This window comes from Apiospora phragmitis (assembly GCF_038363925.1).
Source record: "Apiospora phragmitis strain CBS 135458 chromosome Unknown utg000006l:1.0-5683423.0:1.0-5690449.0, whole genome shotgun sequence".
Lineage (NCBI taxonomy): Eukaryota > Fungi > Ascomycota > Sordariomycetes > Amphisphaeriales > Apiosporaceae > Apiospora > Apiospora phragmitis.
Window position 1 is genome coordinate 3691940 of NW_027117404.1, and position 23747 is coordinate 3715686.

The 23747-nt window shown below is 53.2% G+C and overlaps 8 protein-coding genes across 8 annotated transcripts; 4 read left to right on the forward strand and 4 right to left on the reverse strand.

The window, feature by feature from the left end:
* Positions 1 to 669: 669 nt before the first annotated feature.
* PG994_006391 (uncharacterized protein) lies at positions 670 to 1920 on the forward strand (the record flags this gene model as incomplete). Its single annotated transcript, XM_066857800.1, has 3 exons — positions 670 to 1015; positions 1241 to 1577; positions 1635 to 1920. 3 exons carry the CDS (start codon positions 670 to 672, stop codon positions 1918 to 1920), a joined length of 969 nt encoding a protein of 322 aa, XP_066717069.1.
* A 226-nt stretch (positions 1921 to 2146) lies between these two features.
* On the reverse strand, positions 2147 to 3310 carry PG994_006392 (uncharacterized protein; the record flags this gene model as incomplete). Its single annotated transcript, XM_066857801.1, has 3 exons — positions 2147 to 2280; positions 2339 to 3123; positions 3186 to 3310. The coding sequence occupies 3 exons, from the start codon at positions 3308 to 3310 to the stop codon at positions 2147 to 2149; spliced, it is 1044 nt and encodes a 347-aa protein (XP_066717070.1).
* Positions 3311 to 6254: 2944 nt separating this feature from the next.
* PG994_006393 (uncharacterized protein) lies at positions 6255 to 8363 on the reverse strand (the record flags this gene model as incomplete). Its single annotated transcript, XM_066857802.1, has 1 exon — positions 6255 to 8363. The coding sequence occupies one exon, from the start codon at positions 8361 to 8363 to the stop codon at positions 6255 to 6257; it is 2109 nt and encodes a 702-aa protein (XP_066717071.1).
* A 661-nt stretch (positions 8364 to 9024) lies between these two features.
* On the forward strand, positions 9025 to 10797 carry PG994_006394 (uncharacterized protein; the record flags this gene model as incomplete). The annotated part of the gene is made up of 2 exons (XM_066857803.1): positions 9025 to 10304; positions 10383 to 10797. 2 exons carry the CDS (start codon positions 9025 to 9027, stop codon positions 10795 to 10797), a joined length of 1695 nt encoding a protein of 564 aa, XP_066717072.1.
* Positions 10798 to 11512: 715 nt separating this feature from the next.
* On the forward strand, positions 11513 to 12178 carry PG994_006395 (uncharacterized protein; the record flags this gene model as incomplete). The annotated part of the gene is made up of 3 exons (XM_066857804.1): positions 11513 to 11753; positions 11819 to 12078; positions 12155 to 12178. The coding sequence occupies 3 exons, from the start codon at positions 11513 to 11515 to the stop codon at positions 12176 to 12178; spliced, it is 525 nt and encodes a 174-aa protein (XP_066717073.1).
* A 638-nt stretch (positions 12179 to 12816) lies between these two features.
* PG994_006396 (Exocyst complex component Sec3) lies at positions 12817 to 16944 on the reverse strand (the record flags this gene model as incomplete). Its single annotated transcript, XM_066857805.1, has 6 exons — positions 12817 to 13525; positions 13580 to 14703; positions 14757 to 15547; positions 15601 to 16134; positions 16175 to 16717; positions 16812 to 16944. 6 exons carry the CDS (start codon positions 16942 to 16944, stop codon positions 12817 to 12819), a joined length of 3834 nt encoding a protein of 1277 aa, XP_066717074.1.
* Positions 16945 to 18042: 1098 nt separating this feature from the next.
* PG994_006397 (uncharacterized protein) lies at positions 18043 to 20942 on the reverse strand (the record flags this gene model as incomplete). Its single annotated transcript, XM_066857806.1, has 2 exons — positions 18043 to 18090; positions 18144 to 20942. 2 exons carry the CDS (start codon positions 20940 to 20942, stop codon positions 18043 to 18045), a joined length of 2847 nt encoding a protein of 948 aa, XP_066717075.1.
* A 1063-nt stretch (positions 20943 to 22005) lies between these two features.
* On the forward strand, positions 22006 to 23436 carry PG994_006398 (uncharacterized protein; the record flags this gene model as incomplete). The annotated part of the gene is made up of 1 exon (XM_066857807.1): positions 22006 to 23436. One exon carries the CDS (start codon positions 22006 to 22008, stop codon positions 23434 to 23436), a length of 1431 nt encoding a protein of 476 aa, XP_066717076.1.
* Positions 23437 to 23747: the final 311 nt, after the last annotated feature.

Consider the following 23747-nt stretch of genomic DNA (forward strand, 5'->3'; position numbering starts at 1 on the left):
GATCATTCCGAAGACAGATATTGACTCTTGCGGAAACATGTGATTGCTCGTATTAGATCCTTTGAGGTCGAAATCGTAAGGTTGCAGGCAAACATATTTGGCAAGCATAGATCAGCCACTAAAGCAACCTCCGTTGTCTCCATGGAAGTCTGTTTACCACATTTACAAGATCGACGACATATATACAGATATCCTAAGAGTTCTCTTAGTGCTCATGGCGTTCAACGAACTCGTCACTTTCACGCCATTCGGAGGTATTTTGGTTGGTGAGAGCAGTATCGTGAGGAATATCGTCCCTGGCTCCTCGAAATAAAATATATTTTACACTCACTCTGCCTAGAACTCGATAAAGAGCGATATATGAACCAAGTAGTTTGAGGTGTTCTATTTAATGATTAAATATGTTCTGTCGTTATCCTTACGAGCCTGAAATTGATTTGACTTTATTTTTTGAGATGTTGCCCCGCTAGATCAAAGACGGCGAAGACCGTCTTCAACCCTACCTTGCATCTCCAGCTTTATGTGCGTAATGGCGTCACCATTTTGCGCCTGAAACTCAAGCTCCGAGGTATTGTTTATATCCTTAACTAGGTAGAACCCTCCGCTAGATCTTCCCATTCCACGTCTCATGAGCTTTCAAAGCCCAACAAGATTCCTCACATATACGAAATGGGTCTTCTTCAGACCTTCCTGCATATAACCAACTTCCGCAGTCCGTTCCTGCGGACTTTAGCGCCGAGCGCTGCGGCCGCGTTCGCGATCCAAACGGCCTTTGCGATCCCGTCCGTCGCGGCGCAGTCGGAACGCTTCTACGATGCCTCGGGTGCACTGACGTTTCTGTCTGTGACGCTGCTCAGTCTATACCTGCCCGGTCTGCGCGCGCAGTCCGCCGGCGCCGCCACTAAGTTGCCCAGCCTATTGTCCCCGTTTCTGAAGTCGGTCGGTACTGGTGCCGGGAGCCTTAACTGGCGACAGGTTGCGCTGAGCGGCGCCGTTGCGTTCTGGTCTATCCGATGTAAGTAAGAAGAGGGGTTGTCCTCACACTTGTCGTATCAGTGGGACCCTTATCATTATGTTTCGCCGGTATAGCCCGCAATGCCGCGTTCTGTTGGTCACAACGACTATTATGCATGCGAAGTATTGCGGGTTATTTGGGGGGCCCCAATCTTGTATCTGATCTATTTCCGAGTATCTGGGTACCGATGTTGCTTTACTAAACTGACGCGCACATGTAATATAGTGGGCTCGTTTCTCTTTGACCGTGTCATGAAAGAGGGCAAGGATTCTCGATTCGATGAGATCAAGAAGTCACCCCTCAAGTTTGCAGTGGCCTGGATGGGCCAGGCTACCTGGGTCACGCTTTGCCTGATGCCCGTTATCGCCATCAACTCTATCCCGACTGCCGTGTTTGCCTCTATGCCCGCCTTGAAGCTCACTGACGCAATCGGGATGGCGTTGTACATCGGTGGGCTCACCTTCGAGGTCATTGCCGATCGCCAGAAGAGCCAGTGGATGCACGAGAAGAGGACCAAGCAGCATGACGAGCAGTTCATGACGCGAGGCTTGTGGACCAAAAGGTAGGCCCATCTGCATGTTGTTGAGCCCGTAAACACACAACTAACTGGCCTTGACAGTCAATACCCCAACTATTTTGGCGAATGCACACTCTGGACAGGCATTGCAACAGCCGCTGCGGGCGTGCTTGTCACCAGCCCAGCCCAGCTCGGGCTCCCGGGCGGCGTAGGGGGCAGGATCCTTGCGCTCCTGCTCTCGTATGTCAGTCCAGCCTTCGTGAGCTTCCTGCTATTGAAGGTTACGGGCGTGCCATTGAGTGAAAAGAAGTACGACAAGCGCTATGGAGACCGAGAGGACTACCAGAACTGGAAGAAGAACACTCCCAAATTCTTTCCTAAGCTGTAGGAGTACAGCGACGCGCTCTAAACTATCGGACATCACACGCTATCACAAACCATACATCATGGTTTACATTGAACAGGCTCATGTATAAATTACAATTTATGTAGTTACCTAGCATAGCACTGCGTTGCAGGCAACGCATAATCAAGCACTCATTTCCATTTTGGCGCCATCAAGGCCAGCTCACAGCGCAGTAACTACATTACAATCGTAAAACCCAAGGACTCACTTATTTTTTGTGGAAGGATTTGACCTTTTCCACTTCATCGTAGCTGCCCATAAAGATACCAGACTTGTCATGGATGTGCTCCGGCACGACCTCCATCATCCGTTCCATCTTGCTATTTACCGCAAGACCGCCAGCTGTAAAAGTATGGTTAGTTATTTTCGTTTTACATAGAAAGGGTCGTCAGATACTCACCATTCTCGAAGACCATGGCCATGGGTGCGCACTCATACAGAATTCGCAGTTTACCCTTGGGGCTCTTCTTGTCCGCCGGGTAGGCGAAGATACCTCCGTATAGCAGCGTTCGGTACGCGTCAGCAACCATGGAACCGATGTAACGAGCGCTATACGGTTTGTCGTCGCCCTTGGGGAACTTCAGAGACTCGAAGTAGTTCTTCGTTGCGTCTTCCCAGTACATCGCGTTACCCTCGTTGGTGGAGTAGATGGCCCGGCTCTTCGGGATTCTCATGTCGGGGTGAGTCAAGATGAACTCGCCGAAGTTGTTGTCGAGGGTGAAGCCGTTCACGCCGCCGCCCTTCATGGTGATGACCAACTGAGCCGAAGCGCCATACATGGTGAAACCAGCGGCAACCAGCTCAGTGCCGGGCTTTAGGATGTCTTCCTTGGTGCCTTTCGAGCCCTCCGCGAGCTTGTGGACACCGAAGATGGTGCCTACCGAGACACCGGCGTCGAGGTTGGAGCTACCGTCGATTGGGTCACATGCCACGGCGTACCGCGCATTTTGGTACTGGTCCTTGAAGTAGATCACCTCCTCTTCCTCCTCAGACACGAGCAGGGCGCACTTGCCCGACGACCGCATGGCGGCGATGAACAAGTCATTGCCTATCACGTCGAGCTTCTTCTGATCGTCACCCGTCGCATTGGAGTGTCCAGCCAGACCAGTCAGGTTTACTAACGTAGCTCGACGGATGTAATGCGAGATAGACTTGAAAGAAAATTGGAGGGCGTGGCAAAGCAGGCTGCAGATTCATGTATATTAGCGGAAACCCTCTAGGCATCAATGTCTCGTTATGACACCCACGTGAAATCTCCTGTGGCCTCCCTAACCTTGGCCTGCTCTTCCGTCAGGAATCGAGTCAAGGTCACGATGTCTGTGTTGATAGAAGCCTGCTCCGCGGGAGGCATTTCGCCGTTTGATGAGGCCATCCTGTCGGTTGTTTGGTTTCTAAGGCTGTGTTGTTGCTCAATGGCTTGTGATCCGAGATTACGGGCGAAGATAGGTATATGGGTGGGAGTGTTAGACGATTGGGAGAGGTTGTAAAGGTTGTAAAGTGTAAAGAGTTGACGAAAGTTACAAGTAGGCAGGTTACGACGGAATGGCAAGCAGTAATAAGTGCAGGAGAAGGGCAATGGGGATCTACGGAAGCTCCAGTTGTGTGACGAAAGAGCTACATAAGTCTGTACCTGGATGGGGATCTACCGAGGGGCAGATGTGGGTTATATTGATGAATGACATTGAACGAGCAACAACCACCGCCGCCCGTCATTTCTCCCCACTCCCCGCCTTTTGCCAGGACCAGGCTTTCATTAGAGTTATCGCTTGCTCCCTCGGCACATCGATCTGCAATAGAAAGGCTGGGAGGGCTAGCAGGAGACGAGACTGTCTTCATCCCGAGAACGCCAATCTGACGCCGTGAGGTCTGGGCTGCGCCGGCGCTCAAAGAAGATTTCCCGGGTCACGATGGTTGGGAAGTTCCTTTACGCCCGTCCCTTGAGCCGAGACGGGAGTTGTCGGCCACGTACGGCTACGAGCTAAGATTAAAAACCAGGTCGTGTGAGCTCCTGGAATGCAAGCCAGCCATTGGCAATAAATTGGCTTGTGCTCCATGTGATTGATCCGGGGCCTATCACCTATTTTGTAATGCGATTTTGCCCCCTAACGCCTAACGACGAAGAGTTGCAATCTTTCTGGGCACCGAGGAACTTGATACATACACGAAATCGTCGATGCCAGGTACTCAGGGCCACGAATGCAAGATATGGGTAGCTGATGATGCAAATGTGGGAATTGCTCGATCGCGAAGGAATGGCCGATGAGCTGTACCAGCTTTTTGACCCCGCCAATGACCTCACGCTTCTCCTGTCTCCAACTTGCATAGCGCAGCTCCAGAGTCCAGAGCAGACATCTCCAGTTGGAGAAAAAGCTCCATTGGACCTGGAAGACTGGCAGAGGTGCGAAGCCCAACTTTGCGAAAGTCGGAGATAGCACAGGCCAAGCGGGGCATTCTACAAACCACCTCACCAGCCACATACAGCCTCCCTGGCCTCCATGACCCCACCAAAGAAAATGTCGGCGTTACGGTTAAGTGTTGTTCCGACTTTGTGATCGCCGTGGCCCACCAACGCGGTACGACCCATTGAAAAGTTGATTTTTCTGAATCGTAAGCTTGTCTACAGCTTCTCTTTCCTACCAACAACCTGCGAGTCGTGCCTGTCCGGCTCGCAGCAGACGGAAAACGTGAGTATTTCTTCCTCTTCTTCTCCTTCACTTCCTCCCCATCGCATTGATGACAATTTGTAAACCGCAAACTAGAGTCTTTGACCTTAATTGGAATGAAACTGTTTTTACACGTCAGTCTGAGACGACAGACCAAGCACTCTCGAGTACAGCGCAACATTGCCATATTCAACTTGCTAACTGGTTAACAGAAACTTTACAATGGACGATACCTGAATTATTGGGTTGCTGAAACAGTTCGTAAAATGTTCTGCGCTCAGTCTCGTCTTCGCATATGTTGACCTGGACTTCTGGTATGTCGCACATTTCCTTTCCCTACACACCGTTTGATGATGAACAACTTCTGTGCTTTGCACAGCTGGAAATTACCGTCTGAATATCATTGACGAAAAAACATGGCTGTTACTGAACTACCCTCCTACCTACCATTATTGTTGCTTGACTGCCAAGATCCTTCGGCTAACATGTAATAAAGTCTAGGTCATGCTACCAAAACAAGGGTATGTCTACGCTCGCTTTATTGCAACCTCCAACGTTTCGTATGATGAAGCGGCACTGGGCTCCGAATCACTTTCGCATGAGACGATACGCCATTTTGCGGCAGGCCTAGAAAACCTCGCCCACTGATCCGAAACCACAATTTTCGTGCGATGGAACAACGGTTGAAGGCTCTTCTGACTCTTCAATCTGCAGTATGCGTAAAAACATGTTGGCACATGCGCTGTGACGCGGTATGATGTGTTCCTTCACGCAGCCAGTACAGCCATTTTAGGGTAAGCCGATGCTTTCTTTTTCTACAGCACAAATCTTCTCGTGATGATACCCTAGATGACGAGTCTTATCCGGGTTTCCGATGCAGACAACCTTCTTTTTAATACCATTCATGCCTAACTGAAACAGAAGACATCCCATTGCATTATTGTACTTAATGTCTAGGCATGTTGACTAACTTTTTTCAAAGTTTCTCTAGGTCTCGTGGTAAGCTTGCTTATTTTATATTCAACCACTTCCCATATGATGAATCGACTCGACAAATGACAAGCATATGTCTTAGCCTAACGGCGTTGAAGAGTCTAGTCTTCCTGATCACAATCTCATGCTCTACAAAGCTTGCTTCTACGATCTGGACAGCAACTGACAGTCGCTGTAGCCAAACTACTTGGTATTCCATCTTCAGAATCACACCGTACACAACACAACAATAGGTAAGACTACTCTTCCCCCGCCCCATCTCGTGTCTAAAATGATGATCCAATATTCACGACGGTCAACATAGCCCTCTGGGTTTTGATGATAATGCCTTTGACAAGGCATATGTATCTGATACATTGACGCTCGTTATAACTTGCTGCCATCACTTTGAAAAACACATTCTAATAGTTTCTCTAGGTATTCTATCAATAACGACCATGCCAACGACTGGTTCGTACCAGCTTCGATACTAGGTAAGCCATGTAAACCTATCATATTGCCGCTGAGAGCGGGTTCGTGGATACAGTCCAATCTAGAATTTGTAAATATTGTATATGATCAATAATACATTTCATCAAATTGCCAATGGCGAAGCTGTCATGATTGTGAGATTATATTTGGGGTATCATTAACAACGCTGCGTGCAACCATAACTCGTGATTATCCATACAAAATCCGTAACATCGACATCACCGTTCCTATCAGAACAGTGAACCTTGGGCCCACAACCATGTCTGCTGCACTTTCTGGCGTGGCAGTCGCAGTGTAGAGACCTGTCAATGGCGCCGTAGGTGACGTGCTACTCGTTGTCGTACGAGACGCCGAACTACTCACGACTTTTCCCGTCACCAGCGCTCCATCAACAATGGCCACCTTTTCGTGGGCCGAGTCGAAGTTACCAAGGGCCTTCTGCTGCGCCTCGTCGCATGTCCCGGGGATATTCCTGACCCAGCAGGTGTGCGTGGGGCTTGGCGGGAGCTTCAACGAGCTCGTCGCGTTCGCCGGGCCCGTCGTGTTGTACGTGGACAGGTCGACGGGCTTCCCGTCCGAGAGCGATTTGCCGAGGATGATGCGCGCGAAGACCTGAAACGCTGTCTCGGGCTGGTAGGCGGGCACGAAATGCCCCGCCTGGTAGATGCGGCTGAAGGACAGGTTGCCGAGCTGGCGCACGACACCGCCGATGTAGGAGTCGTTGACGATGATGGGGGCGTAGCCGGCTTCGGCGAACGAGTTTGGGGAGTTAATGGCGCCGGCGTTGTTGTTGTTGTTGTTATAGGCGGGAGATGTGGCCGCGGCCGCGACGGCCAGCGAGACGGCCTCACCGCCGTACCAGTTGCAGATGTAGTCGCGGTCGCCGTAGACGAAGCCGAGGCGGACGCCGCGGTCGAGCAGGGCCGCGAGCTGCGGAACCAGAGCCTGGCGCTCGTAGTCGCCCGTGGCGCGGAAGGCGGCGACGACGCGGGGGTTCGTCTCGGTGTAGTTGAGCGCGGTGCCGAGGGCGGCTTGGGTCTCGGCCGTGTTGAGGTACGCCAGGTAGCGCTGCGAGGGCGGGGAGGAGTCCGGCAGAGACGCGGCGATGTCGTAGACGCTGCGCCCGGAGTCGGCGTAGGGGAGCATCACCTGGTCGGTGCAGGTCGTATAGGCGCGGCTGCAGAGGGCGTTGACCGAGTCGACCGCGCCCGTGTTGTCGGGGTCGCTCGCGGCGACGGCTGCGCGGCATTGCTGGATGAGGTCGCGGCAGCCGCCGGGGACGTAGAAGCTCGCGTTGGCCATCTGCGCGCGCACCGGGCTCAGGGCTTGGAACCCGTAGGAGTTGTTGTTTGCCATGACGGGGTAGTATGGGGCTTGGATCAAGTCGTCCACGCAGCCGTTGACTATACCCAGCGAAGTAAGATGGATGTCCAATACGGCCGCCGTCGTATTGGATGCGGTTCCATTGGCGGCGAGCAGGCCGTCGTTCATCTCTTCCCATTTTGAGGCAAACACGGGCCCGTATCTGCCGCCGTAGCTCTCGGCGAACAGGTTGACCCCTATGGAGCTAGTATTAGGCGGATTGAACTGGGGAAACGTCGCTAGGAAGCCTTGCAACATGTGCCATACGGTCACAGCAGCCGTCTCGGTCGTATTAGCGGTATGATTCGAGTTCATCGAGCTGAAGGTCCCGTTGAGGAACAGACCGGGCGGCCGAGAGTCCGGCCGAGCCTCTGGCGGTATATGGATCTCGTTGGTGAACAGATCCAGGGACCCGTGGGTGGGCATGTCGTACGAGAAGCCGACCTGGTTGGGCTGGTCGATGAACAGCATGTTCGAGGCGCGATCCCAGCCCCATTCCCGCGCGACGGTCGCGAACCTGTCCTGGCCGCCCGCGTCGTCGGCACCGCCGTCGACGACCTCGCACGGTCCCACCTCGGAGAAGAAGCCGAACATGGAGGACGACCCGGGCCCGCCGTTCAGCCAGATCGTCAGCGCCGCGGTGGGCTCGCGCGCGCCGACGAACCAGAAGAATAGGTTGGTGGGGTAGCCGCCGCCGCCCGGGGACGATGATGATGATGAAACGTTCACCCAGCCCGTGTACTGCTCCTGCGTCTCGAAGGCGGTCGTGCAGGCGCCATGGGGTATCTTGTAGCTGATGGTGATGTTGGGGTCGAGCGGCGAGGCTATGGTTGTCAAGTTGGTAGCGACGTTGGGGAATTGGGCTAGTGTGCTGGTTGCGGCGAGGGCGAGGGCGATAGCGTAGGTGAGACCATGGTAAAGGGAGTAATATCTCATGGTTGCCTAGACGGTCTGCATTGTGCTGCTACCACGGGTGTTGCTACCGCGGAGGGGCTAGCTATGGGCAAGATCTGGTCACGGGTGCAATCAAGAAACAACCAAGGTAAGGGCAGAACGCGCGCAAAGAACAGCGCCGACGTGCTTGTTCAATTGAGCTATATCATATCTGGCTGGCGATGTCGTGGTTATGTTGGTCGTTGAGGCCAGCAGCGAAGCTTACCCTGCGATTGAGTTCAATTGATTCTAAGTTGTTGTGCCGCAGAACTTTTGTTGACAGTCTCGGCAGATGACGCAGCGAAGGATGACCGTCCGTACATAAACATAAGACAGCATAATTACTCAAGCGATCCAATGCAAGTCATCCTTCTCAACAACCTATTAATCACCAATGTTGTTGTACATCAATGATAACTGGGTTTCTATTTAAGGCCCTGTCAAATCTGTAGATTATATCGTGCAAATTACAAGAGGCTACTTTTGGGGCCATGGCTGGCCTAATAACTGCTGGTGCCGTGCGGCTGAAAAGGCGAGGGCAAGGTCTGTCTGCAGTGGGATTAGCTGCATCAGATATCGTGAGAATAAATAAAAACATTATGGATTCACCAACCCCACGAATGGTTTGGCCTATTTGTCAGATGACTCCAGCAGGGTATTCACAATGTCGAACTCGGACTCAACCACGACAGCAACCGACATAATCACGTATATCGGCGTGCCTCTGGCCGTTCTTGGTGTGCTTCCAATATTGTACAACACCATCGCCACGCTTGCCGCACTATCGAAGATCAAGCGCATGCTCCGCCACAGCAAGCTGACGGCCCTCACCCGCAGCGATGTCGTGAACCGTGTCATTGAGAAGGAGCTGCCGCGCTATGCCGTGACGCCCTGGGACCGGTTCAGCCAGCGAACCGAGTACTGGCAGCTATCCAGACAGCCCAGCCAGATCCCGGGAGGGTCTTGGACCACGTTCAACTGGAAGACGAACACCATCGGGATCAAGACGCAGCGCGTCGAGTACGCCGACCAGCTCCGACAGCCTCAGGTTGAGGTGGCGTTTGATGAGCTTGTCTTGTACCTGCTGGATCTGGGCGCAGTCCCGGATCTTCACGGTTGGAAGCTGCTTCGATCTACTGGACTATGGACACCGGCTGGCTGCGCGCTCATGATGGCGAGGGGTGGACAAAAAGCACTGAGCATTGCGCCTTTGGATGAATCGGATGGTCATCTGTCACTTGCTGTGAACTGGATGCCTTCCTGGACTACCCGGGACTTCTCGTCATTACCTCCGTATTGGGTGCGTCTACCACCTCCGCCCAAAAATCCAAAAACTTCAGCGTCTGCCGAAGCTTCAACGGCCCAAGATCCCCTGGAGACAGTCGGAGACAATGAGCTAGCGAAGAAAGATGCCGGTAGCGTACATGATAAAGAGTCAATGGAGTCCATTCAAAAGCAAGGAGAAGCCAATGCGGCCAAACCAATCACCTGTCAGATCTCGGCCGAGGGCCTTGCGACGGCCATCAGCCAGGAAGCGGATTTGTTGCGTTCCGACAGCAATTTGCACAGTCTCTTCATCGGGCACTTGCGTGTCCGCAGGGGCAAGCAGGACGGCATGTGGTTCGCCAGTGCCTGCACTGCCTACGAAACGACGAGCCAGACGATGCTCTGGAACTACAAGATCCCGGACGAGATCCTCGCGTTTGCGCGTCGGGACGCCGTGCCCTGCGGGGGTCCTCGTCCTGCTTGGGGTCGTGGACGACGCGGAAACGCCCGAGTGGTCTACGAAACACAACGCGATGGAGGAGCGGCACGAACAGTTCGTGAGACGTCACACAGAGCAACAGTCCGCGATGCGGGCGGAGCAGCAGATGGCCCCCGCGGACCGGCAACGCGCTGCCGCGGAGAGGATGCAGCGGGAGAATATGCAGAGAATGCAAGACAGTAAGTGAATATGGCCCAGATATAGACATCCACAGCCGGGGGCTAACACCGCCACCTAAAAATTCAAGTGCGCGACAGGATGCGCCTGGACAGACAACGTCGGGAGACCAGAGAGTCGGAAGCCTTGCAGAGCCCCAAGTGGGATACCCAGCTGGTCGCAGACCACAACCTGCGCTGGCTGAAATCACGCGGCGTAGTAGATGACTCTCTGAGCTTGAAGAATGTCGCTGGGACCCTCCTCCATCGCATGGTACTCGATGGCCAGTTCACGTCATCGATATGCGGCATGCTGGATCTATGGAAGGCCTGGGCGGACAATGGCGGTATGAGAAGGTCTGATTACATTGCCTTGCGGGACGAACAAGAGACATTTGCTCACGCCAGCCTACTCGTTGCCATGATCAAGGATGCTACTACGGCGGCACATGAGGGATCGTTGTCTGTGGAACTACAGGAGTGCATGAGGATGTGGAGGACTGTTCGCTTGGGTTGATGGAAGCCATTTTGCTTGTCTGAACCATTCCTGCAATTTTGGATACCCAAGTACTCGTAATTCCTACCCTCGTACTCGGCGAATATTAACATCTTAATCTATTGAATCCAACAGACGCTGCGACTGGCTGGCATTGAACGTATATGGACTCGTAACCAGTCACAGGCGTTCATCCTCATCACGGGCAAACCCGTTTGCATGTTCGTGACAGACTATCAATCGAACAGTTTGCTCGTACACCCGGGACTCTACCATCTTTCTCAGTTGAGAACGGTACGGAGGTGCCATCGGGCTTGCTGTGTATTACCCGGAATGAGGTATATGCGAGGAGAGCTACAAATCTCCCCTGCATAATCCAAGGAAGAGACCATGCAGGATCGGCAGCTAATTGACGGGGTATCCATCTCCTGCCACCTTCTCCGCATCGTCACCACCAAGATAGCCCCAACCCCGCCACTGCAACCCTGAATCAAGATCCATCTCACAGTCCACATCTGCTGCGGAGGAGATGTGGGATCCGGCTACCGGGTATTTGCTCGGTACGCGATAGCGGTTACGAGATTCAAGACTGTCTCTGCTCTGTTGCAATATTACATTATATTATATAAATTAAACTTGTCTCCCCGTCGATGCTATATCGATCTTTAGGTAGATCAAGAGTAATTGACCTCGTGCTTTACACAGCTCCCAAAAGACAAGTATCTATAATAACAAGATGCGCAACTTCATCGCTCCTCTCTTTGCTGCCTTCGCCGCCAGCGTGGCCGCGGCGGACCCGACACCGCCGGGCTTCGAATTCCTCTACACGGTCAACGCGACGCTCTCGCCCGCCCTCGAATTCGGCGCAGGCCCGCAAGGAGACCGCAAGGCGATCCCCATCATCGGCGGAGAAGTTCCACGGGCCCAAGCTGAACGGTTAGTTCTCTTTCTCTTTCTCTCCCTCTTCCGCAAGAGACGTACGGGCTGGGGCTGGCTGATGGAGAGGTAACTCCCACTGACTCGAACAAACCAAAACAAACAGGCAAAGTCCTGAACCTGGGCGCCGACTGGGGCCTGACGGACCAGTACGGCACCTTCCACCCGGACACGCGGTACCACTTCCAGACGGACGACGGGGCCAACATCTTCATCCGGACCAGCGGGCCCGCGCAGAAGGACGGCACCATCCACCTGCACTGCCTCCTCGAGACGGGCCACCCGGACTACTACTGGGTCAACAACGTCGTCGCCGTCGGCATACTGAACGGCGGCGACGGATACGTCGTTATTGACGTCTGGCAGGTACGCTGCTGCCTCATCCCCGGGAGAGTGAAAGAAGACAAACCTTGCCGGATGAACTAACCATTGTTATATACAGCTGACTTCACCTGCGGCGCCTTAGGTACTTGCCTAGTAATGTCTCCTACATCTAATATGGGTTTGAGGGAAACTAGCAGGGGGCGGCGACCATCAGTCAGGTGTTTGTATATATCCAAGCCCATTAATGTACACTGTCCTAAAGTCGAGTATTGTGTATGGAGGAGGCATGTCAGTTACTATAACAATATTAAGTAAATATGTAAATTGCCTGCTCAACATCTAACCTTTATATTGGCTATTACACGCTGAAAGTGAGTCATCGCATCATTCATGGGGCTATCCAGCATATACATTCCATATTTGTCAACCCCCCGTCCCCTATCCCACTGAATGGCACCTGCCTACCCCCCTAGCCTTGTTCGAACGTGACTGGACTCTCTGGCATCTCTGGATTATTGTAGTCTCCAGAGCTGCCAAGCGAGCTACTTACCTAGATCTCTACTTTACAGCCTCCCGGTCGAGAACGCGCTCTTCACCTCCGCACGGGGCCACTCGAAGAGCACATCCCCGCCGTACACGCTGGCCGTGACCGTACTGATGCGGACCTCGACCTCGCTGTAGAACTTCTCGCACTCCCGCAGCACGCGGTTGACCAGGTTGCGGCCACCCTGGGGGTCATCGGCATCGCCAAAGTGCTTCTCGACTCTCTTCCGCAGGGCCTCAATGCCCTTTTTTGACTTCCCGGCCGTCATAGTTGGACAGAATCTTGTTGAAGGTGGACTTGGAGTTGCTGGGCTGTGCTGCGATGATGGTGGTGGACTTCCCCGAGGCGAGCTGTGCTTCGATGTTCTCCAGGTACTCGAGCAGCTTGCCCAGAGGGCGCCGCATCACCGCGTTGAGGTACAGGTTCATGTGCTCATTGAGCTCGGAGCCAGCAGCTGCCTTCCAATCCTCGAGGATCTCGAGGCCGCGCGTGTCAACCTCGTCCAAGAAGTGGTTCATATTCTCGATGAGCAGAATGTGGAAGTTGAGAGCCTCCTTATCCTCAGGGTCTGCCCCGGAACTGGTAAGAGTAGTAGGATTTTCACGCGCAATAACCTTGAGCGAATCGAACATGGATCGGATGATGCGATCGTATTCATGATCCACAGAGCGGCGAGCAGAACTGCCAGAATCGGCAGCCGTCATCATGTTCTCTATAGCAACAGAGAACTGGGGGAACACGCGTATGAAGGAGATGACGCCCTTGCGCTTCTTGATCTTAACCTTGGTTTCTTCGATGGCACGGATCTGCTCGTCAACGAACTTGGAGAAGCGTGACTCGAGGTTACTATGCAATTTCTGGAGGACATTGTTCAGGAAGTCCTGGTTGGACTGGGTCACTCTGGAATGCTTGCGTTCAATCACCGATAGGACGCCGACTCCTTGCCTGTCAAACGCGTTAGTATGGCAATGTGGGAAGAGAGGCACATCATGTACTTACAATGGATCCTGGGACAGCACCCAATCAACTGTACTCTGCAGATCCTGTTCCAAGAAAGAGAAAATGGCCTCCATAGCTTTAGTGACCCTTCTGGCCAACTCTCGGTCCGGCTCCATGAGCCTATGGCGTTTGAGGTCACCGCCGCGTCTGTCGCGGGGTTTTGAAGCTGCGACAGCATCGGGGAAATCTATCGTCTCTAGGGTCGTGGCATGGAAGAAGTCAATGATGAAATTTTGTTCCATCTCAACAAGTGGCAGCAGATCTTCCGCTATAGCCGCGAAAATTTCGTACGGAAGGCTTCGCCCATCTACCACCTTGTCAAGACTTGTCCGGCTTCCTTCTCCCATGGGGGATCGCAAGGTCTTCGCCAAGGTCTGGCTTCGCTTGACCGTGAGTTTCCTCGCGGCATCCATTTTGCTTTCGTGCTGCTTCTCGATTTGAGTGGAGAAGAGTAGATCGCCTTCGTCGCCGGTCGGTTTCCGTGCGTTGCGCTTCCACGCATCCAATACACCCCTGAATTCTGCTTTATATAACGGCAAGTTGGCCGTTTGGTAGGTCTGGATCAAGCTGTTCCAGCCAAGAAGATTCATGTCCTTTGCGTATAACATGAGTGGACTGTAACGCCACAGCACGTCCCGTCCAACATCGTGATGCTGCTGGTCGACCTTCTTAGAAAGCGCCCCATCAAGTGCCTTCTTCGTCTCGCGAGCTGCTTGTTCAAATTGCCGGTCCATGAATTCCTTGAATCGTACGAGGAATTGAGCGTTGCTTGACGTGTACATTTCTTTCTTCTCTTGGACGATGCGCATCTTGCCATAGTCAGAATTGAAGCCCGCTTGTTGTTCACCTAGGCTTGTATCCTCGCTCCTGCGAACCTCGGAGCCATCCATAGAAGGATCGATCTTCATCATGGCCTTGTACAAGGTGACTAGGGTGAGTTCGACATCCTCGAGCCCTTGGGGCGTTTCAAGAGGAGCAACTTCAAGAGGCCTCAAGTCCTCGCGCTGAATCGCACAGGTATCCAGAAGTGACTCGAGCTCTTTCTTCAGCGCCTTCTGATTTGCTGCTTGGACCTGCAGACCTTGGCCTTGAGCTTCGATGTAGGCGATATCGTCAGACAGAGTCTATCATGTGTTAGCGATACTATTTGCATGGCACAGAAGCTACGAGCACTTACCGATAACTCCACACTGTAAAGCGTTAGTAGGTTATCAAGCTCATCACATTCCGCAATCGAAAGGTCGAGCCCCCTCTTGATAGCGTCCATCCGCCCATCTTCCTCTTCGAAACGGACGACCCAACCGCCAGCTTGCGCTTTGTTGAGCTGCCGGTCGATGTCCATCTTCATCTCCTCGTAGTTGCGGCCACGCATCTGGTCGCCGGGTACCCAGCCAAAGTGGTCAAGCCACTTTGTAAATTCACCCGTTTGGCCGGCGAGCAAGGTGGTATCAATCCCCAAGGTGCTTAAATACTTTGCATCATTGCTTGTAATGGAGTCCTTCGGCTCCTCCAGTTCCGCGCTCTTTATAGCATCTTTGGCTGAGGCTTGGAGACTGCTAGGACGGCTCGCGTTGGCCTTGGTCAACTTCAATTCTGGCAGGAGGGGGCCTTTCTCGAGAGCTTGTGGCTTTGGCTCTGGTACCGCTTTGGGCGGGGCTGGAACAACAGACGTAATACCATCTGGCCCCGTTTCTGCACTGTCCTGGCGTTTCAACTCCCGCAAGCGTTCACCGGCACCACCAGCCCTCGGCTTGAATGCTGCGGCTGCAGATGCTGCCTTCCACAGCGTACCTGCCAGGTCGCCTTTGGAACGTTTGGCCTTGATCATGGGGCCTAGACCTGGCCGGCTCTCTTCAGGTTCGGGAGGCGGGGAAATGGGACTTGCCGCATCGGGAGCAGGGCTTGCAGATGCGCTGACAAACGGTGTTGTATTGGCTGGTTCAGGCGAGGGTGCAGGTCTCTCCGGTTCTTTGTCGGGTTCCTGCAGGGTCTCCTGCATTGTAGAGGCTCCGCCTTGCGACCAAACGATGGTTTGCGGGGCGACATCCTATCGCTGCTGCGAGGAGGTGGAGGTGGCTGTCCTTGCGCTTCGCGACGATTACCAGTACTCATCAGCGGCGCAGGTACTAGATCACTTTCACGAGTTTGTGGCCTTGTGGGGTCCATTGGTGGGCGCCTCCTGTCGGGAAGATCAACTTGCGGCGGGGGTGGTGTTGGTTGTGCCGGAGGTGGAAGAGGCGACTGTGCCGGAGGAGGCGGCGTTCGAGACTTATCCCTTTCACCGCCACCGAAGCGACCGACAGCACCGGGGCCGTTCATGCCGCCTCTCGAGCGTGGTGGTACACTAGATGCATCGTCGCTCTTTGTTGTGTTGAACGAGGTAGCAACGGAATCCTGGCTCGGATTTGTACCCGCCAGACGCCGAAGCGCAGCATTTTGGCCAGTACCTCGACCAGAATCGAAACTAGGCGTAGGAGAGCCATTGGCCCCGTTGCGAGGTGCCAGATTGCGAGCTGGCGACACGGGAGGCCGTGGGGGTGGAGGCTGATATGCTTCTATTGGCGTATTGTTGGCCGATAGTCCAGGAGAGATTACTCTGGGAGGCGCCGCCTGCGGGTGCTGGAGCTGGGCCAGGTCGTGACATCGGCGGTTCGGCAGCTGGGGCATTTCGTGCTGGCGGTGGTGCTCTTCGTGAGCCGAGGACTTGGTCCATCTCACGGGCATCAAAGCCGATCAGTTCAGGCACCTTCCCGTTGGTGTATTTCCCGTATATCTTGATCAGACTTGCAATAAAGAACTTCTTCTCTTTATCGGCTTGGGCTTGCCAGTAGTATGGCTTGCCAATATGGACCGTGAAGCCTGTATCACCAGCCCATTGCCTTTTCTGCGGGTCGCCGGTGCCGCCCGTAAACGACTCTATGGCAGACAAGTCGTTAAGATCCCAAGTCTTTCCGATAGAGAATGTGGCATTTGGGTTCTCCTTGGACTTGTGCATGCGCACCCGTCCTGATTTCCGAACGGCCACGATGATGACGCGGGGCTTTTCGGCTGTAGTGTTTCTGGCTTCGGGCGGAGGCGGCGCACTTGGATGGCTGCTGTATTCGGTTATCCTGATGTGGGTGATGTACGTTTCCATCACTGCGATGTTATCATGTCAGCCCATCTGTCCTGTTTTTGGCACATGTCTTCACCAAACACAATGACGCCCGAAGGCATCAACGGGCAAGCTTACGAGAGCCGTCGACATCCTTCTTGTTGAAGCAACTGTCCACGATGCGACGCTTCTCCTCCTCGAAACGCTCAGCACGGGTCATCTCGCGGCCGCCCTTCATGTAGCCGCCTCCGTTCTGCCGTGAGGCGTCCATTGCCGGCGATGGGGGGTAGTTTAGTATCGTGTCATGGATTGAGAATCGTGGGAGGCGTGGTGACGGGAGTTGTCGAGCATCTTCTGGTTTCGTCGTGTTCTCTGGGCTGGCTGGGCGAACGATGGTCGCAGAAGTCTCCTCCTTTCCTCGAAATCCTGCTTCGGCTCACCAATTCGCAATCCCCAAGAAGGGGGGCCCTGGGGGTTGCGTTACGAGTATGGGATTGACGTGTCGCAGGACGGATGCGACAGTCCAGCCTGAAAGCCGAGGGAAATAATTAAGAGAAAACGGAGTTGCTCCAGGTCGAGCTCTGTTTCCTACGTAGGTTGCCGACGTATTTTCGAAGCATCGGGTTGGTGGTTAGGCGGCAAGGCGGGATTAGTTACCAGGAAGTTGAAGTCGTCGTTTCTTCGAGGTCCATGCATCCAAATGTCAAGTGTCCCAGTCCAATCCCAGCAAGTTGCCAGCCAAGCTAGGGGAGCAAGGGGAGGTACAGTAGCAGTCACTAACAATAATAAGGCCAACACGGACTCGGGCTGATTTGATCCCTGCTACGACGCTACTTACTTTGTTTTCGACCCCGGACTATTGACGTTGTTTGTTTAAGAACATGATTCAACTCCATCCCATAATTCTACTACTAGGATATATTCGATATTTCCAAGGACAATACAAAAGCAGAAGTCTGGCTTTTGTTTGCTTTACCAATTGCCTGAAGCACCAGTAGAGATTACGTACGTACCCTTCAATGGTCGGGGCGCATTCTTGCCTAGCCACACAGTGACTATTGATGTATTTGCCAGGTATAGAATCTATTCGCATGGCTCTTGTTAGAATCTACCCTAGACTAGAATCTATACTTCATTGCATGCAGCCGAAGGCCCATCTTGCGCGCATTCACCTTCCTATCAATATGCACGTAGCAACTATTCATACACAACCTGTCTTCCAAGAATCCCTAGAAACCCCATAGGAAATCAATGGCTCGCAGTCCGTAACGCCGAGGGTATTACTACATCCGTCGCCTAATCGTGTCGCATTGCCCCATCAGCGGGCGAAGGGACAAATCTATCGCATCTCTCCCCAGCCAGACAAGCATCATGTTTCTTGCTGAACGAGCTGTAAAAGAGAGGCAATGTAACTGGCCTAGCACTTCGCGTCAGTATGTAGGTTGGCTTCGTGGGTATGGCGGTACTTACCATAGCCTTGTTCTCCGTCATGACCTCAAACAGACGTGACATGACCGGCCTGAACAGCCGTTCGTTCCAGCCGCCGCTTTCACCCCCATGCTCTTCTTTTTTCAGAAGCTCTTCCTCGGACTCGGTCTTGACAACATTTCGGGCAATGTTGCGGAGAACGAGGACTGCGCTCAAAGGAATGCCAGCTGCTTGGTCAAGTTGCGGCTTACGCTCATCCTTGGTCACCAACGTCTGCTCCCATGTGATACACATCGTTTTGGCAGGCACAACGTACGACTTCCGCTGCCGCTTCGCAATCGACTCGGTGCTCTCCGCAAGCCCCCGCTTCTGCGGCAATGGTATGTGTGTCTTGAGATGGCGCGTCAGTTGCGAAAGTTGCACCTTCGTCGGCTGCGGATACCTCTGGCAGTGGCTCCACTGGCACGCAACTTCCAATTCTCGATTCTCAAACTTGCCATCCTCACCGGCTGTTTGGCCGAGATGAGCTGTAAGAATATGGTGCCACATCTTCTCTCCGCTAGGGAAAAAGATACCGCATTTCTGGTTAGCGGGGGTGCTCGCGGTAACCCATTGGCATCTTGCGTACTCCTCTTTGGTCTCGTAATTCAAAGGGCAGGTTCTCGCGCGAATACCCTCAATGATGAAGCGCTGCACCTCTCCAGGGCCCCTGATGATCTGTGCCCGCGCACCCGAGTATACATGACTCACGTTTCGAATGAAATCTGCTGCGCTCAGAGTATTGCGGTTGTTACCGCCAAAGGAGCTCTGGTAAGCTTGCCAAATAGCAATCTGAGTGATGTGCGACTCCGAGTCTTCCTCGAAAAGGCTCTGCAACCAGTGGAAACAACGCTGTGGCTCGTCTGTACTCGAAAGCTTCTCCTGAAGATCTTGTGGGAGCGGAGCGACCTCTTCCGAGGCACTGTCCTTCCGCTCGGGTTCCAGAATAAGATCTTCTTTGACTCTCTTAGCACCATGGGCAAGCAGTCGTACTAAATGAGGCACAACGCGTTCCATGTTAACAGCTGAAAGTAAAGACTCGACATTAGGCACAACAGCCGTATACTGATAAAGAAAATCGAGGCAAGCATCCATCAACTCTTCGTCATTAAGCAAGAGCCAGTTCATGATATTCTGCAGGACAGAAGGAGGCACGTTCTGAAGTTTGTTGGTGGCGTCCAGGTTCATGGAGATGCGACTGATAGCACGAAGTGCCGTGAGAATCGTCCCGCGGTCGGTAGAATCGAGCTGCGCTAACAACGACCGGTATAACGGATCCTCGGAATTCAGCTCCATCCCAGGGGTTAATTGCTCAGCGATATCGAGGGCAAAGTGCTTCAGCTCTACGAGCATTTCGTAGCTCGGGAGATGCAAGATAATGCATAGGAGATCCTTCAGGGGATAGACATCCCTCATGTAGTATGCATTCTCCTGCAGCATGAGCATATTCCGAATCGTAAGAACGGCTTCGGTAACTCGAACTAACCGGTCTGCAAAGTCGGCAGGCTGCATGTAGTCAAGGACCGCCTTAGGTTTCAGCTTGTGTATCCGTTCAATGATGTCGCCTGTGCTGTTGGCACCATCGAGAATACCAATGTCCTCGGTTTCATCAGTTCCAAAGTATGCGACTTGCCAGTCTACGTGGTAGAACAGATTGCCAACCTCCAAACCCTTCTCGATCAAGCCTTCCGCAAGGCCGAGGAAGGACTCAAATTTATACTTGTCGCCTCGCTCATAAGAAATCTTGACAAGATGATTGAGAGCGAAGGCTTGCTCAGCGGGGATACCGGATCGTAGAGACTGTAGGCAGCGCGTGTAGATGTTGGGACCGTCGAATCCAGCCCCAGGCGCAATGGGTCTAGCAGGCGCAGGTGGTTCGGCTCTAAGCTGTCGCTGCCTCCTGATAAACTCGGCAGGATTGTTCCCTGGAGTGTTGACCGGGCGCAGCGGAACTGTGATCGGAGGTCGTGTTTCGTAGCCCTCCGGCAGTCTTGATGCCGTCTCTGGGTTGGACGGAGTAAATGTGCTACTGGCACCTCTGATAGCAGCCTGCTGAGCCTGGATGAGATGCAGAGGATTATTTGGGTCATGGCGTTGGGGTGTATGGTGCGGTGGAGGTGGCTGTGAGCCGTGAGTCGTCAAACCTTGGTTTGCATTGGGTGTGGCATGTTGAGACGATGCTTGTCGAGATCCGCGCGTCGGACCTGTCTCTGGCTGGAAGGGAATGCGCTGGGGAGGCGCCTCCCTGAGGCGCCCCGAGGCTCGGTTACCTGAAACGGGCGTGTTGTCGGTGGTTTGAGTCTCCTTGACTGGCGTATCGGTCCCAGTTCGTTTGACTGTCTGGTTGAAGCTCTCCAAGGTGCGAGTTGCGACCGGTCCATGTCTCGTAGCGCAGGACTGCTGTTCGAGGATTTCCTTTGGCGGAGGCTCCTTTCCGAATTGATCTTTGACCCAATACGCTGCAAGATAGCGATAGAAGTCCTGTTTGAGCTGGAATGACAACTGGCCCATACCCTTGTTGTCTTCAAACCACATACCAAGCTCGTTGGCCAAAGCACCCCAGGCCTTCTGGATCTTATTCATCTCATCGTAACCGCCCTTCGCGATGACGGCCTTGTAGAGCTTCAGCAGGTCGACGGTGACATGGCCGTACATTGTCTGTAGCTTGGGGGACTTTTCGAACGAGGTTCCGCGCGCGCTGTGGAAGACCTCGAGCTTCTTGATGAACTCGTCGTACTCTGCTGTTGGCTCGATCTCGTGAATGTACGGCTTGTCGGCCGCTGAGCCCTTCTTGGGCGCCATCTTAATCGGAGGGCTTGGCGCGGGCGCCCAAAGTCAAGGGTCGGCTGGTGTCAATGGCAAAGTCTTGCGTTTGGGTGTTGCGTTGTGAAAATCAATGGATCACCAGTCGGATTTTGGCAGCTTGATACGAAAGCTCTGGTCGCAGGGCTGATGGTCCAGTCCAGTTGCCTCGCGAAAATCAATTTGGCGAACGCATTGGCGTGTTTAGTTCGCGGCTGGTATGCACTTGGCCCGTGCACCATAGACGGTACGTACAGGTATTAAGAATGGAGCATCCGGGGTACCTAAGGACCTAAGGTAGACCTCATTCATCGCATATACTCCTATAACGAGTCGGTCTCATCTAAGCTGATGATATTGACCAAACGAGCTTATATCTTCTACATCGTTCAATCTCGTCTGCATACACACGACGACCAAAGAACGTGCAGTTGATTCAAATGCCAGTATACATGTGAATCTCCTGTTTCTCTTGGCCCAGGGTGACCAGGCTGCAGTAGGATCCATGAACTGGCTCGCCTTCAACCATATGGAGGACTGGGATCAATCAATGTGACCTTCATGCAACGAAATACCTTCGATGGGCCCGGCGTACAGATATGGGAACAGTCGGCCCAGGAGTTGCATTGATCGCAGTTTCCTCTACCTAAAGTAGGTCATGTGTGCCTTCGATATGGCAAGTACGTGCGAAAGTAGGAGGTAGGTACCCTCCACGTACCTTGCACCTTCCTCTGTAACCTACATGGATGTGTAGGTGCAGCCCGTTCACCAACAAGCGAAACTTGCTGTCATGGTTGCCTGTTTGGTTACCTATACTTGACTCATGAGATGAAGGAAACCTAGGCTCCAGAGGCGTTGGCGACATACATCAATACCCTTCACACCTTGGTTTCTAGAAGACACCTGCATCCTTATACCCATTTAGAAGGCCCTGAGATGGGCTGCTGACCACTCTGACCTGCTTCAAGTTGTACCTATCACCAATCCTGATGCGACTAACTCATGTGATCCCATTTACAGTAATCAATACCAGACATATCTCCTTCCCATCACATCTTTCAACATGCCAGGCCCTAATGCCTTCAAGAATACGAAGGCCTCTGGCCCCCAGGCTAACAGAGGAAAAGGACCGCCGCCAAAACTGGTGAAAAGGCCCAGAATTGGCTCAGGCTCGCTCTCTCAGCCTGCTTCACAGGGAACGTCGGCGCAAGGTTTCTTACCTCCACCTGCTGCTGTCAACAATCAACTAGATGCAGCGGGATTCACTCCTTTCGGCTTTCGCAACAGAAGCAGTAGCAGCAATCCTGGTCAGCCGCATCCACGAAGTCGCCCCGGGAGTGGAAACATGTTCGTGCGACCTGGCTCTCGCCAGGGATTTCCCCCAAATCCTCAGGCACATGGAGCCCCTATTCAGGTATATGATCCAGACCATGAGGAGGACATGCACAGCCAAGGGCCCCATCACTTCAACCCCTATCAGCAACCACAGTACTATGGCCAACTTCGCCCTCAACACAGTTACCAACAATCTCAACCTGATGGTCTGTTCTACTCTCGGCACCATCAACCCCCATATGATGACCAATTTCACTCTCAGCATAGTCAACAACAACCGCAGTACGTTGACTGGTTCCGCTCGCAGAACAGTCAATCACTCCCACCCGCTCAATTTATGGGTCAGATGAGTCATTCGCCTGGTGTCGCAAACTTCGATGTACCGCGTGAAGTGCACAGCGCGGATTCCACGCAACAGCTGCCAGAAGCGGCCAATGCATCTGATTTCCTCCCCCCTAGGCGGCCTCCGGTGAAGGACTACATTGCAGAAGTCAGAAAGCGCACTGCTTCTGCTCTAGAGGCAGTTGATACCCCAACTGAGAGGGTCAGAGCTGGCGAATTCGATACGGTTCCCATAGCGACCCAGGACGCTCCTACTCGTAGTCGAGAGCCTATTCAGCGACCTGCTAGAGAGTTGCGCAAGCCAAAGGACGATACAAGAGCCCCAGAAATACCAGTACTCGACCCCCAACGAGCTCGGCAGGATAAGCCCACGGTTTCAGGAGGGCAAAACATTATCGGAGATGAGGATGGCGGCCGGGTAACCAGATCTCGGGCTAAAAAAGTCATTGATGGCCAGACTGATGTCTCCTTTGACCGCAACAATCATGACGGCAAAGCTTCTGATCCTCCTACAGCTTCTCTCCCTGCCCCTATTACTGAAGAGAGTCCTCAACAGCCCCGACAAACAGCCACGTCAAAGAGGTCTGTGGCGACCACTACCGATCCAAGCAATGAACAGCCCCCTAGTAAGAAGTTGAAGGAGATCTCGAAGAAAGAGTTCCAGAAATTACTGAAAGCAGATGATCTAATGAGCGTCGCCCTCGAAAACGGCATAACGAGCCCCGCAGTTCTTCAGGCTGCGATGTTGGGTAGACTGATGGCGCAGAACGAGAAATTCTCAGAATATGTGGACTTTGTTCTCGACGGGATGGATTGATCTGAGATGATATCTAATCGGGAATTTTGGAGTTGCTTCGCAAGATATGTACTGGATGGACGAGTGATCGACTATCTTCCATGTCGGGTTGCTATAATCGTCGCCTCTGGCTTTGGCTAAATTCAGAGAGATAGCTACATTTTCTTGGGACGGCCCCAAATAGTAGGCGGGCGATCACCAAACAAGTACAATAAACAGTCCACTTCGCCTTAGTAGAAGATATATCAAGACCAAAGACCACCGTGAACACTCTCGAATTCCCTACCCAAAGTCTTTTCCGTTCCTAGCCCAGATGCACGCACCCTCAATCG